This window comes from Triturus cristatus, chromosome 8 (genome assembly GCF_964204655.1).
Source record: "Triturus cristatus chromosome 8, aTriCri1.1, whole genome shotgun sequence".
Classification (NCBI taxonomy): domain Eukaryota; kingdom Metazoa; phylum Chordata; class Amphibia; order Caudata; family Salamandridae; genus Triturus; species Triturus cristatus.
The window spans coordinates 879,230,644-879,244,983 of NC_140591.1; the positions used below are offsets into that span (position 1 = coordinate 879,230,644).

The 14,340-nt window shown below is 46.4% G+C and overlaps 1 protein-coding gene across 1 annotated transcript in view; it reads left to right on the top strand.

Annotated features, from left to right (window-relative positions):
• Positions 1-14,340, top strand: part of C8HXorf58 (chromosome 8 CXorf58 homolog) — a 714,653-nt gene that overhangs the window by 353,979 nt on the left and 346,334 nt on the right. Inside the window, exon 6 of the mRNA XM_085622411.1 lies at positions 10,862-10,993. Coding sequence (XP_085478537.1) covers positions 10,862-10,993 — 132 coding nt within the window. The remainder of the gene's footprint in view (positions 1-10,861; positions 10,994-14,340) is intronic.

Sequence of the window (14,340 nt, forward strand, 5' to 3'; positions counted from 1 at the left end):
AGTTTCCAAGCTTTCCTGCCAATGGTAGCAGGGTCTTCGGTGTTAGTTTGCATGTACAATACAACCAGCATGCACTACGTTAACAGAGGCACAAGATCACTGGCGATGTCCAAGGAAGCTCAGGAAATCAACACACAGATTTGGGCCGAACATGTTACCGAACAAGCAATTTCTTAGCAGACATGCTAAGCTCAGCTAGGAACAGCCTCCACGAATGGGAGTTTGACCAGTCGGCGCTAAATAGTATCTTCTTGTTCTCAGTCAAACCAGTTCTAGATCTCTTTGCAACAAACAAAAACTACAGATGCCAGTTCTATGCAAGTTGGCATCCACATCCAAGATCATGGGGGAATGCCTTTTTGATCAGATAGTCCAGTATCTATGCCTACATTTTGCCCCTTATACCTTTAGTACCAAAGGTTCTCAGCAAGATGAACTTGGAGCTTTGTTGCTTCATCCTGATAGCCTCAGGTGGCTCAGGCAGCATTGGTTCACTGAGCTTTCCCTACTATTGAAAGCCAAGCACATTCAAGTCAAGTAAAAAATACTTTTTTTAGCCAATAAAAGACATAAAAGCAGACAATTTAAAGCATTTTACAACATTTTAGAGATTCAATACCTTAAAAGAAAAAAGTTACACGTCCATTAAGAGAGACCCGTATCATACAGGTGGCTGTGAGTAAAATTAGTCATAAAGCAGATAAAATTAAAACTCATTACAAAGAATCAGATGATAATTACCAAAGTGAACATTAAATACAGCAAGTAAAATGCCATTTCTTGTATATCCTACATAATATACCGGATAAGGTACCAGCGACCTATTTCAAGGCTGTGGAGAATGCACAGAGAGCGCTGCTCTGGGGCAACAGCCTGCCCCGGATTGCAATCTCGAAAATGGTGCAGAACTGGTATGACGGGGGCATTGGTTTACCTCACTTCAAAAAATATTATTGGGCGTCTCAATTATCCTTTATTAATCACTGGGTCTATAAGCCCCATGACGATCCGGGATATGCTATGCACAGGTGTCTATTACCAGGTAGTAACTACACGAGAGCCTTGTATTCTAACCCGTCCAAGATGGGACTGACAGGCCCCACATACCATGCAGGTCAGATATGGCACATGGCACAGAAAAGTATGGGATGGGCAAAGACTGTAACGCTAGCCACCCCATTATGGGACGCAGAGCAACTTGGATCCCTTTGGAAAACAAAAGGATTTGCTGATTGGGACACTATTGGGATATCGCGGGTAGGGAATCTTTGGAAAAAGGGAGAGGTAGCAACCTTCGAGATGTTACAACAGGAATATGAGCTAGCGGAGAGTGAGAGATTCAGATATTTACAGGTGCGGCATGCATTAAAAGTGGTATTGCCCCGGGAGGGACGGTTTCCGGAGGCCTCGCCTCTTGAAGATAGACTTTTAGATGGGTACATGCCGTGCAAGGCGATCTTGCTAACTTATTCCAAACTGATTAACAACTCCTCGGATCCACTTCAACAGCTCCTGACACAGTAGAAACGGGAGCTGCAGGAGTTAGATAAAGAGGAATGGCCTGAGGCCTTTGCGTCACCCAGAGAGGTGGCGATCTCGTCGAAGTTGAAGTTAGTGCAACTGAAAGTGCTGCATAGAATATACTATACATGACGCACACCAGTTAAGATGGGCTATAAGGAGGACACTAGTTGTAGACGAAATTGCAGTCAAGAGGGTACGTTCCTACACATAATGTGGGAATGTCCACTGATAGTGACATATTGGAAAGCAGTCCTCAAATGCATGAGGGACATATTGGGAACTCACCTAGAATTAAATCCAAAGTTGTGCCTTTTGAATATTTGGGAACCAACTGACATAGGAACTAAAGGGATGACATGGGTGACTCTAGGGGGAATTGTAGTAAAAAGAAACATTGCCAAAAAGTGGGGCGCACAGGAGACACCAACAGTAAGGGAATGGGTGGAAGATATGGATTGGTGTATGTTCAGAGAGAAAACAGTGTATGTGTCCAGAGGATGCCCCAGAAAGTGGATGCAAATATGGTTGTAAGTGGAACTCTTATAGGGGAAATATATGTGCTCCTCCTAAACTACCAGATCACACCTCCTTGGAGGACGTGGAGATGTAAGTGGGGGGACCTACCAAAATATTGTTGACTTAATGATTATAAAGGAATGTGATGATATGCTATCACAGCCCAAAAATGTGATGACGACAATTCCTGTAAACCTGTATTGCTTACGTGTTTGCGTCCTGGTACTCACCTGTGCGCCTCTGTGGCTCTTGGGGCTGTTGCCTTTCCTGTTGGTCTCTGTTTCTCCCTCCTGCCGTCGCTGGACATCGCGACCGCCGTGCGGGGGGAGTGAAAGACTACACTACCCAGGATCCCTTGCTCCAGTACCCCGGAAGCGGAATCGCCGTATTTCGCGCCCGAAGGCGCTACAAAACTAACTCCACCCCCGGCAAAGCGGGGGCTGTTGGCACAACCTGGACATTTGTGTTTGCGTCCTGGTACTCACCTGTGCGCCTCTGTGGCTCTTGGGGCTGCTGCCTTTCCTGTTGGTCTCTGTTTCTCCCTCCTGCCGTCGCTGGACATCGCGACCGCCGTGCGGGGGGAGTGAAAGACTACACTACCCAGGATCCCTTGCTCCAGTACCCCAGAAGCGGAATCGCCGTATTTCGCGACCGAAGGCGCTACAAAACTAACTCCACCCCCGGCAAAGCGGGGGTTGTTGGCACGACCTGGACATCTGTGTTTGCGTCCTGGTACTCACCTGTGTGCCTCTGTGGCTCTTGGGGCTGCTGCCTTTCCTGTTGGTCTCTGTTTCTCCCTCCTGCCGTCGCTGGACATCGCGACCGCCGTGCGGGGGGAGTGAAAGACTACACTACCCAGGATCCCTTGCTCCAGTACCCCGGAAGCGGAATCGCCGTATTTTGCGCCCGAAGGCGCTACAAAACTAACTCCACCCCCCACGTCGCGGGACCGCGCGCGGGCAGCACCGGGCTAAGCCCGGGCAAAGGGCGGGCCCTCTGTAGCCCTCCGGAGCCGAGGGAGGCCGCGGCCGGGCCCACCCCCTTGTATTTTCTACGTACTGTTCTTATTTCTGTATTCTTTTCCCTGGTTTGATTACCCAGTGTATTCGTACTGATATACTCGACTCGTTTCCTTCTGTACCGTTGTATGCATCACTTATAGCGGGTTACTGTATTAGCATTATTAGTATGGCCGAAGGAGCAATTAAGGGGACCCTTGATGGTTATTTATTTAAAGTTAACTCGGGAATCGAACGGGATGCCACTCTTGCTGAATTAAGGGCTAAACGTCGTAGCTCTATTGAGCTTATCAAAAATACGCCTCTCGAGGGAGGAGCCAAGATGGCGACCGGGACGGCAGCGTAGATTCCCGGCTCCGTGAACCTCCGCATCCCGCACGGATATCCTGCATGAGATCCTCATTCTGCGCTATGAGATCGTGTTTGTAAACGAAAGTGGCAACCGATCGTGTGACTTCGAGGTTTCTGGCGGCCGTACCGCCGGAGAAATCAGCGGTTGAACTTTGCGGCCCGTGCGGCCCCGGAGCCGGGACCTCGAGTGGACGCCTTGGCCGGGTGGCAGTTTAACAACAGCGGCCTGTGGTGACTGGGTGGAGTCGGTCCGCCGGAGTGGTGCTGCCCTCGGCCTGCATTTTGCCGTAGTCGCTCCCCCTGCTGAGCGTTGCGGACCGAGGACATGCCCGGGGGTGCAATTCTCGGATTCTGTGGTGTTTGCCCCTGCCTTTGACGGTGAGCTGCCCGGACGCCGTCCCTAGCTCGCCCTGATCCTTGCGGGCTGCTCCCGGCTTTTCGCGGGAGCTGGTCCGTGGTGGAGACGACTGTTGCCCGTGACCGCGCAACGGCTGAATTTGTGCCTGCCCCAGGATCCCTGTCTTCAGCGACGTGGACCTCGAGGCGCTTGTCCCGGGGTCCTGGCCCCAATACGAGTCGGGCCTTCCCAGCGGCCATTTTGTTGCTATGCAGCCTACCATCCTGTCCACTGGGTCGCAGCAGGATTGGGGGTGTGTGACTTTTGGGAGTGTGGCAGAGCGATCGGAGAGAGCTGCGCTGGGGTACGGCGACCTCCTGGAGGCCCTTGGTGCCCTTCATTTCTCCTTGGCTCGTGGCGCCGGGGTCCTGGGGAGGAAGCTAGATGGTGTGGCATCAGCGTTGGGTCAGTGGCGGCCTGCTGGTCCACGGGTACACAGTGGCTTCCCACACTGCACACAGGAGGAAGATGTTGCGGCCCCCCCTGCGATTAGTGCACAGCCGGACGCTCCGGACAGTATGCTACCGTGTGGTCGGCTAACTGTGGGCTTGATCTGTTCCGGAGGTATTGGACCTGAGTGGAAGATGGTGGCCTTGTCCCGTGCACGGTCTCCGGCGACCCAGGGACAATTCCAGCAACGTGTGTCTCCTTTGGCTGATTCAGCCTGTCTGGACCTTGTGTGCAGTGCAGATCCTGGGGCAGCACTGGAAAAGACGCCCCTCCCTGATGCGGTCTGTGCTGGTACTCAGAGACTTCCACCCCACCTGTGTGCGTCGCTTCCCGGTTGTTTTTGGACACTCCTGTACCTTGGAACATCGGACATGGTGCTGGGTCGAGGGGCAGGCATGGGCAGAATCGCAAAGAGTGGTCAAGGCTGAGGCTGATCCTTCGGGGGTGGTCACCTAGTAGACGGGCGGACTCATGGTTGCGTGCTTTCATGGTTATTCGCATAGTTGGTGCATAATGCTCCCCATTCCCCCCCCTTTTTTGATATGATCGACTTGGTGCTGCTTATTGTTTGCTGTGGGGAGGCTTCACCGTGCGGGAGGGAGAAGCCGGGGGTATGTTTTGAAGGCCCTCCTCCAGTTTATTATACTCTCTCTGCCCCCCCGTCTGGTGGGGTTCTTTCTTACTCCTTTTTCCCTGTTTCTTCTATATTTCGGGTCTAGTTCCAGGGCGACAGGCACACTGCTGGGGGGTGGGGCCATACTCATTCGCAGAGGTGCAGGGTGGGGGGTTGGGGGAGGGGACTCTTTAGTCTTTATCTCTTTTTCCATGGCCTCCTTCTTCTTCTCTGTTTCTTCTTGTTTTCCTTTTTCTGGGATCAGCGCGGTACACTTCCCTTATTGTGAATCGTTGCCTCTTCATGTGTGCCACAGTTTCCGGGGTGTTTGCTGGGCGTTAGGTACTGGGGTTTGCAGGCGCAACTGTTTTTGATATTCTTCCCCATCCGGAATTTCCCGTGTCTGCGCCATTGATTCAATATATTGCTGCTTATTGCTTACGTCTCTTATCCTTGCCCCTTATCGCTGTTGGGAAATTGTTTGGCACCTGATCCTACTGTTTTGATTTATTATAAAATGAAAAACCCTTTTTCTCCTGGTGTCCTACCTGCGCGGCTCATTGGCCGGACTATATTGGACTGCAGATTTTGCTCTCCGAGGTGCCGCCTGTGTTTACATTTGCTTTTATTGTTCTGATTGCTTAGCGGCCGGCCCCGGGGGGTTGTAGGCCCATACGTGTAAATGATTGAAACGTCAATAAAGGTTTTTCACAAAAAAAAAAAAAAAAAAAATACGCCTCTCTCCGTGGCACCCTCTCACTTAGTCACCTCCCCAGTTAGGAGTGGATCCTCTCATAAAGAAGTCCCATACATCTCTAGTAAGGCTGACTCTTTAACACCATCTCGAAACTTAATTTTCTCAACTGAGTCATCCTATGACTTGTCTGCAATTGCTCCACTTCTACCCCTTAATCTAACTCCTGAATCAGTTGTATTAAATGGGTCATCACCACAAGCTACAAAGCCTCTAACTCAAAAGGTTAATTTATCTAGTCAAGCCAAAAATCTTGGCCCAATACCTAGAAAAAGGAGAAAGATAGACTCTGAGTCACTAAGGAGGAAAAAAAAACCCAGTCGTAACTCTGATTTGGCTTCTACTGACAAAGGTCCTACATTCTGTATTGCTAACACATCTCCTTCAGTCACGTCTATATCTTGTTCTGTAAATGATACCCCTATTACGGAGTTACTGGGTAGCATAGAACAGATATTGAAATCTCTCATGTTACCTATTGTTGAGAGTTTAAAATCAATTGATAAAAGGCTTGATAAAGTAGAGCTGTTAATAGGTAATAATAGGGAATCAATCATGAATCTTACAAAGCCAATTACAGTACCCCCGATTGTTTCAGCCTCTGTTGTATCATCCCCCATTGCATTATCATCAAAGTCCATTCTCCAAAATCATTCAAGTATCAATAATGTAACTAATAACAATGTAGAAAGAACTACTCTCCCCAAGTCAACGCAACACATTATTTTAAACAAGGAAAGAGACTCCTTGGGAGGAAATAATCCAACACAAAAAGGTATAATATATGACAGTAAAGGTAACACTCCAATCCCTATTGCAAAGGTACGCAGGCCTTTTTCTATTGAATTACCACCAGAAGCTGTTACTCTGGTAGTCGTCCTTGCGGGTGTTCCAACTTTAAAGGACGGTGCAACTGAGGGCCATTTCCAGCTAAAAAACAAAGTGATTCACTGGCTTGGTCAGAATCGCCCTCTTCCTTCGTATATAAACGGGGAAATTTTACATGTTCGACGTCTATCCTGGCTGGGAAACACACCAAAGAATATAAATGGGGACATCGTTATAATTAACTTTAGAGACCCTAGAGCTGTCAGTCACATTCTCAACTTGCATACAAACCATGCGAAGTCTTTTATTACCACTTGGGAACTGGCTTATTTTTATCCTCGACCTCAATCAGCTTCTACTCATAATCCAGGGGTTCTCCTCTGTAGCCAGCCCAATCCTCCCATTCCGCTTAGAAACCGTTATGAGGCACTAGTAAATCTTGAAGATGTGGATTGACTTAATCATTCCAAGGGTTCGTCATTAGCCCCTGCTGAGCTATCTTCCGATTTATTTTCATCTCCCAATGAGCCAAGAAACCTAGCATCTGAAGCAAGTATAGACACTTGTACTAACCATCTTATTGTTCCTGATTCTCCGCTATCTGCCAACCTTTTGGCGGGCATTGAGGTTATGACGGGGAAGTTATTCTCTTGGAACATTGCAGGGCTGTCCTCTAAACTGGGATCTGAGGACTGGTTACGTTTTGTTAATAATTTTGATCTATGCATATTCCAAGAGACTTGGTTATGTGAACCATCTTTTGCACATGGATATCTGAATTACTTTGTGCCTGCATTAAAGGGCCCAAAAGGGAGACCTATGGGGGGATTAACTATTTGGGTTTGTCAGAGTTTAAAGCTAGTCATCAAAGTTATTGACACTAGCCATAGAGATATTCAACTTATTAAAATGACCTTAGATAAATTAGGTACGTTGGATATTTACAATGTCTATGTTAGGAGTAATAGGGGAGGGAGGTCCGAGGTTTTAACAGCCTTGGGTTGTCTCCTTGATTCTCACTCTTTAAATAACAACACTGTCATAGCGGGTGACTTCAATAGAACATTCGAACCCCTAGTCAATGATGATGATCTCTTTGGGGACGAAGAGGACCGGCAATGGGGTGTTCCTAAATTGGAGCTCACCCCGGTTGTGCGTTGGACTGATGATGTGATTAGTCTAAACGCCCTCTGTTATGAAAAGGGTTTAAGAGCTCTAAATGGAAGGACCTGTAGTGACAAAAATGGGACCAGTACATTCGATAATGGGCGTTATAACAGCAGGATTGACTACGTTTTATGTAGTCTTAAATTATGGCCCTTGATCTGCGACATGGAAGTTGTTTGGAGGATAGAGAGCGATCACAACCCCCTATGCGCAGTTCATAAATGGTGGTCCCACATTAACCGGCCAACAGGCCCCACTGAGACCGTCCCTCCCCAGATTGTCCCCACTAATGATATGCGTAGACTAAGGTGGGAAAACATAGTGACTAACCATCAGGCTATTGCTAATATCAGCGGACAAGTTGACAAAGCAATACTGGCCATAGAGCACTCCAACTCACTTCGCTCCGGCTTGGAAAAGGTAGTAGGAATTCATAACACACTTTTTAGTATAATTAAAGACTACTTCCTCAAACCTGTGAAAAACAAAGGAGCCAGAGCCCCAAAGCCTGCAAAGTGGTACAATGACTTGTGTAGGGTTGCACGACTAGCTTTAGGTAATGCCATCAAGGGTGGGCAATCTACGGTAATCCAATCTGCCAGAAAAGATTATAAAGCTAGTATATCTAAGGCAAAGAAAGCCTGGGATGAGCACCACTGGTCCGAGCTAAAGGCAGCTAGTGATAGGAAGGATTCTCGGTTATTCTGGCACATTGTCAAGTGGGGAAGTTCAGGTATACCTGATCCCTCAGATAACAATGTGCCAGAAGATGAATGGGTAAAAAAATTTTAAAACCAATACGCTGAGCCAAATAGCGTTGTGTTGGGGCCAGATTTAAGTGTAAATCAGCTCCAAGACAATTTCTTTGGTACTGATGAAATTATGATGGCCCTTAGCTCAGTGGCTTCCGGACGTGCCCCTGGTCTTGATGGTGTCCCAGCTGACGTATTCATTAATGACAAAGAGCGCTGGTGTAAGTACATTCGTCTTCTCATGAATGCCATTGCACTGGGTGCTGCGGTACCAACATCCTGGCAGGGTGCTGTAATCATACCTGCCTTTAAGAAAGGCGACCGGTCCCAGCCGGGCAATTATAGACCGATAAGCCTTATTGACACTATTCAAAAGATTGTGGGGCGTGTGATTGTCAATAGGCTCCTGGACTGGGCGGAGGAGACTAATGCCCTGTCACCCTTTCAGGCAGGATTTCGTCGGTCTACAAGTACGGTGGACCAGGTCTTTCGCTTTACCCTGTTGCAATGGAGGACTGTCGTGCTGGGTGAGGGCAGCTTGTACACGGCTTTTGTCGACTTGCGGGCTGCCTTCGACCTTGTTCCCCGGTCTAAGTTATGGTTGGTCCTCAAGAAGCAGGGACTACCAAGTGAGTTACTATCCTTGATAATGAGGCTTCACAAATTTAATTTTGCTAGAATCCAGTGGGGGGGACTGGGCTCGGTAACTGCAGACTTTCCAGTTGAGAGGGGAGTTCGTCAAGGATGTTCAATGGCCCCCGTCCTCTTTACATTGTACATTAATGATGTTGTCGCCCGCATGCTTTCTGCTCAAGTGGATGCTCCTTTTTTAGCTGGGATTAAAATTCCTATTTTAATGTTTGCAGACGACACGCTCATTTTATCTAAAACCCCTAGCGGCTTGCAGCGTGCCTTGTCTATTTTTGATCAATTTTGTGGGGAGTATGGCTTAGAGGTCAATTCAGCCAAAACAAAACTTATGATTTTTAATCCCCATCGTAGTTTTAAATCTAAAATTACTTTGAATGACCGCCCGCTAGAGGTAGTGAATACTTTTATATATCTAGGCCTACACATATCTAGCGAGAAGAGCTGGCGGCATCACATTGACATTGCCACACTTAGACATAGGCAATTGTCTGGTGCTATTTGCACAGAGCATAGGAAATCTTTAACCAAACCAGTAAAACCTGTCCTTCAGGTTTATGAAGCTAAGGCTCTAGGCTCTGCGCTTTACGGTGCCGAGCTTTGGGGCTTTGAGAAAGTGGTTGCACTTCAATCCTCGGAGGACAAATTCCTCAGGGCAATAACCGGTGTCCCTAAAAGCACCCCTTTGTTGCCCCTTAAATATGATTTGGGTAGAAGAGCAGTCTCAGATTTGGTTAAGCTTCGACCGATTTTGTACTGGCGTAGGTTATGGACGACTCCTGTGCTCTCTCATTATGCCGAGGGCTTCTTAGACATTATAAGGTCTGATGTATTCCACAAAATTGGCTGGTTAAAATCACTTAAGACAACTTTGACTGAGCTTGGTTTGTGTTCACTTTGGGAAGATCCGGCGAGAGCAATTTTTCTATCTAAAAGTACTCTAAAAGATACTTACTGGGAGATGGTTGCCTCCCGGTATTGGAGTAGCTCCAGTGCTGGATCTATGACTGGAGAATTCTTAGAGGCCAAGATGTATCCTTGTCTAGAACCCTATTGGGACATTATAACCAGGCCAGGAGAAAGAAAGCTCCTTTTCCAACTTAGAGCAGGTGCACTTCCCCTCAGATATTTGACAGCGAAGTGGGAAGGTGGATCCTGTGATAGCTGCCCTGTTTGTGGTATTACTAAAGAAACCATTGGGCACTTTTTATTTTCTTGTAAAGTTTACGCGGTCCCAAGGCGTATCTGGCTGTCCCCGATGTGTAAGAACCTGGGGACCACCAGTAGTATTGTCGCTTTGCGTATTATATGCACCAGCACTTTGACCTGGATTTCTGTCGCTACGGCAAAGTACCTAGGGTGGGCGTGGTCGATTAGACAGAGACTGCTAGTCACTTGACTATTCTCTTGATTAGATAGAGACTGCTAGCCATTTGACTATTCTCTGCTATGTCATTTCGTCTGCATTTTTAACACGTATGTCTCCTTTTAAACTACTTTTTAATTAAATCATTTTTACCACTTTTTATAACTCCCTATTGTCTAATAGAACAGTATGTTGTACTTAAAAACAGGATTAGTAATTAAGTCAGAAAATCATAAAGTATGTCTTGTATTCTGATATTATTGATGGAATTTAATTTTATTTTAAATGTTGTATGAACTGTTTTTATTGTAAATTTGTATTCTGCTTTTATGAATGAACTTCGAATAAAACATACTTTGACTTGAGACTTGAGTTATATTTTGGATCCAGATGCCAGTTATCCAAAATACCCTACTGTTTGTCTGCTGCTGTAAAGTATGTTTTCCAACTAATTGCCATTTATTTTTCCTTCTCAGGCAGCCGCTGATGCTTGTAAATTGATGGGACACCGGATGTTCTACAGCCAAATGATAGGTGATCAACTTCTGCATCAGAAACAAAAAATAACAGATTTTATAGACATTGCAACCATGAAGGATTATATGCAAGTAGGAACCTTTTAAATATTTTTACATATTTTGTCATGCTAAAAATAAAAAATTTAAATAGTTTTGTTTCATGCTATTCTCTTTGGATCTAGCTATAAAGATATTCTTAGCTTTTAGCGTCTACCTTGAGGAGTTCTAAACCTTCCTATGCAACGTCACGATTCTGCTCATTCTATCTGTTAAATCCACACTGCTGGGACCCACTTCAAGATGATCTGTGCCTTCACTCTTCTCTTCCCACTTTTAAGCCTGCTTTAAAACCACACCTTCTATACCCATTTAGCCGACACCATTAATTCATTATTTTCTATACTCATCTCTGTTTTCCCTATTCCCACGTTGTGAATTGTTTTCTATGATATGTTTTGTCAAGCCTATGTATTGTTTCTTAGTTAGTCATTATCCAACTTGCATTACATCTAAAGACTGTGCTCCATTCGCTATATAATCTACATATTTTAACAACAATCCCTCACATCCTTTGTGGCACCTTCAATATGTTTTCCACAGTGCATTACCTAAAAATCATTTTTAACATATCAGTTAGGATTGGAACCTGTGTGATTGTTCGGATTGCACTAGATGGGTAACTAATGCCTGACCTTTCAAGGCTTTTCTGAACATTCAGAAAGTTTACAGTTTTGTCAAATAGATTCCAGTGTTTTTTGCTAAATGTTGTCGTTGTTTTTTTTAAGCCACATTTGGCTGCCTTCTACAAGTCAATGGCTTGCAAAGGTTTTTTTCTCATTGTGGATCCTGGCCTAGTTTTCTGGAATTGTTCATTGACCTGAATCTCTCTACGCTCCTGCCCGCACAATAGCTAGTTAACTAGATGTTAAGCTTCATGTTATCTACAATCTCCAAGAGAGAGCTTCATGAAGTGGTCGTCACTTCCAGGTATGACAAAACATTATAAGCATGATAAAGCGATCCACAAGAAACTTGCCATGTTAGTTTCAGGACATTCTCTGTCTTTAGTTGAGACGTTCGAGACCTGTGTTTAAAGTGCAGGAGAATTAATTAAAACACGATGCTGCTGGGAAGTGTCCTCTACCAGGGAATTCCCTTGGTCCAAGTATATATGCTTGTATGTATACACTATTGGTATATGTAGGAAAGTGCCCTTTTTGTATGGTCACGCACACTTTTTTTGCCCCAATGTTGATGATGGTTATGACTTGGAAAGTAAACCGGAGCCTACTAACCAGGCCCGAGTGTCAGTGCTCTCTCCCTAAATATGATGTATGTGAATTGGCAGCCCAACTGGCAAGTACTTTAACCCCCTCATAAGTCCCTGATAAGTGGTACCCAGGGCATTGGAGTTCAAAGGGTCCCTATGGCTTGGAGCTCTGATTGTGCTACCCTGAGCAGTGTAAATTGCTCAAACTCGACTTTGCCCTCACCATGAGTGGCAAGCTCACTGCACTATTTTAATATAGGCCAGTTCCCCTAAGGTAGGCCTCCTGAGTCTAGGAGGCAGGATGCATTATATTCAAGGTGTGGACATATAAGTGCAAGCTTATATGCCCCTATAGTACTCTTTCCATTAAGGGCTACTATGAGTGTTCAGTGGGCCATAGGATAAAATGGCTCGCACCGAGCACCCCAAGGCTGCTAGCTCCATTATGGGCCCAATGAAAAGTGTCATTTTTGGTATCAAATAACATGTGTCATCAAATCCGATTTCTTTACAGAGTCAGATTTAAGGTGGCATGCACCCAGTTGGCTACCTTAGAGGTTGCCCCAGCCTTTTCTTATGTCCTGGCTGACAGTCTGCAGCTGCTACTGCTGCCAAGACATTAATCTGACCCCCTGACAGGAGGTATGAACACTCCCAGGAGTCAGAAACAATGGCCTGCCTGGGAAGGGGGTGACACCTCGCTCCTGACAGGATGGCTAGTGAAGTGGCACGTCAAGGCGGTGAGCTTCAAAGCTTACACCACCTCTGATATGCATCCAGGCTGCTTCCCAAAGGAGAAAACAGCCACCCCCTGCCTGAGGCACATTTGCTCCTGAGCAGGTGGGACAATTAAGTAGTCAGGAGGTGTACACCCCAGAAAGCTAGCCAGACCCTTAGGGTGGGCTACCTAGTCTATTCAGCCAAGGAAGGTTTCTGCCATTTTTGAAGGTGGCAGAATAGAGGGTTCTGAGTAGCAAAGGTGGCACCCCACACCCCCCAACTGTGGTCACCTCAGGGGCAAATTAGCCACTGGGGATAGAAGCCCTTGGCTACTTGCACCCACACCACTAATGCCCCTAAATCTGAGATTCAATGAGCACCCCTAGCACCAGAACCTCAGATCTGATTCGACTTGCACGCAGGGCAAAAAAGAGACCCCAGTCTGCAACTTCAGGACCTGCACAAAAAAAGGCTCAATTACCTGCACCTGCTGCAACCACCCAGTACGACTGTGATGCATCCTGGACCAAAGACCGGTTCCCCAATAAAGAGGAACCTCTTAGAGATCCTAAGGCAACTCCAGAACTCCCTTGGACTAGAGGCATTAGTCCCCTGCGGTCCATAGGTAAAGCATGCTCCCAGAACCAAAGAATCACTGTCCATTGAACCCGCCTAGGGATCGCCTAAAAGTAAATGGTCTAGTGCATTGTGGGAAACATAGTCCTCACCTCCAGCAAGTTTCAGGTGGCTACGTTTTCCCCTGGACTCCAGGATGTCGAAATAACTCACAGCTGAGCTTGCCGCTGCCAAGGCTTGTTTGTGGTCAGTCCGGCTACCACTACCTTTGTTCGACCCTGTGCCTCGAGGGAACCCCACAGCATATTCAATTCACCATCTCAGTGGCCCTGTTGTCGAGTTTTTGCATCTGTTTCCCTACCAACATTGTCTAAGTGGTAAAACCAGCTCCCACGCGGCTCCCGCTTCAGCACCAGGGACAGCCATGACAACTCTGCACTGGTATCTATGAGCCAGGTAAAATTTAACTGACTGTCATGGCCTGGTCCTGGGACCCACATCACTTTATCTCCCGGGAGATTCCACTGGAATCGACCTGCAAGTGAACGATTGTCACTAGTGATTTTCTCCATTGACTACAGCATTAAAGTTTTGCAGCAGTGAACTACAATGATTTATTTTTCCTTCTAAAATTCATAACTCCAGTGTTAGACCTGGCAGACTTAGGGTGGTCTTCCCCCAACTTTTTGCCTGCCTCCCTACCTTTTCTGTCCTTGTTTTTGTTTTTGCTGATTTTAGTCCTAAAGTGCTTGTGCTCTCCCCTAAACATGGTAACATTGACTTAACCCCAATTAACATATTTAATTCACTTATATGTCCCTAGTAAAGTGCACTATATGTGCCCAGGGCATATAAATTAAATGGTACTAGT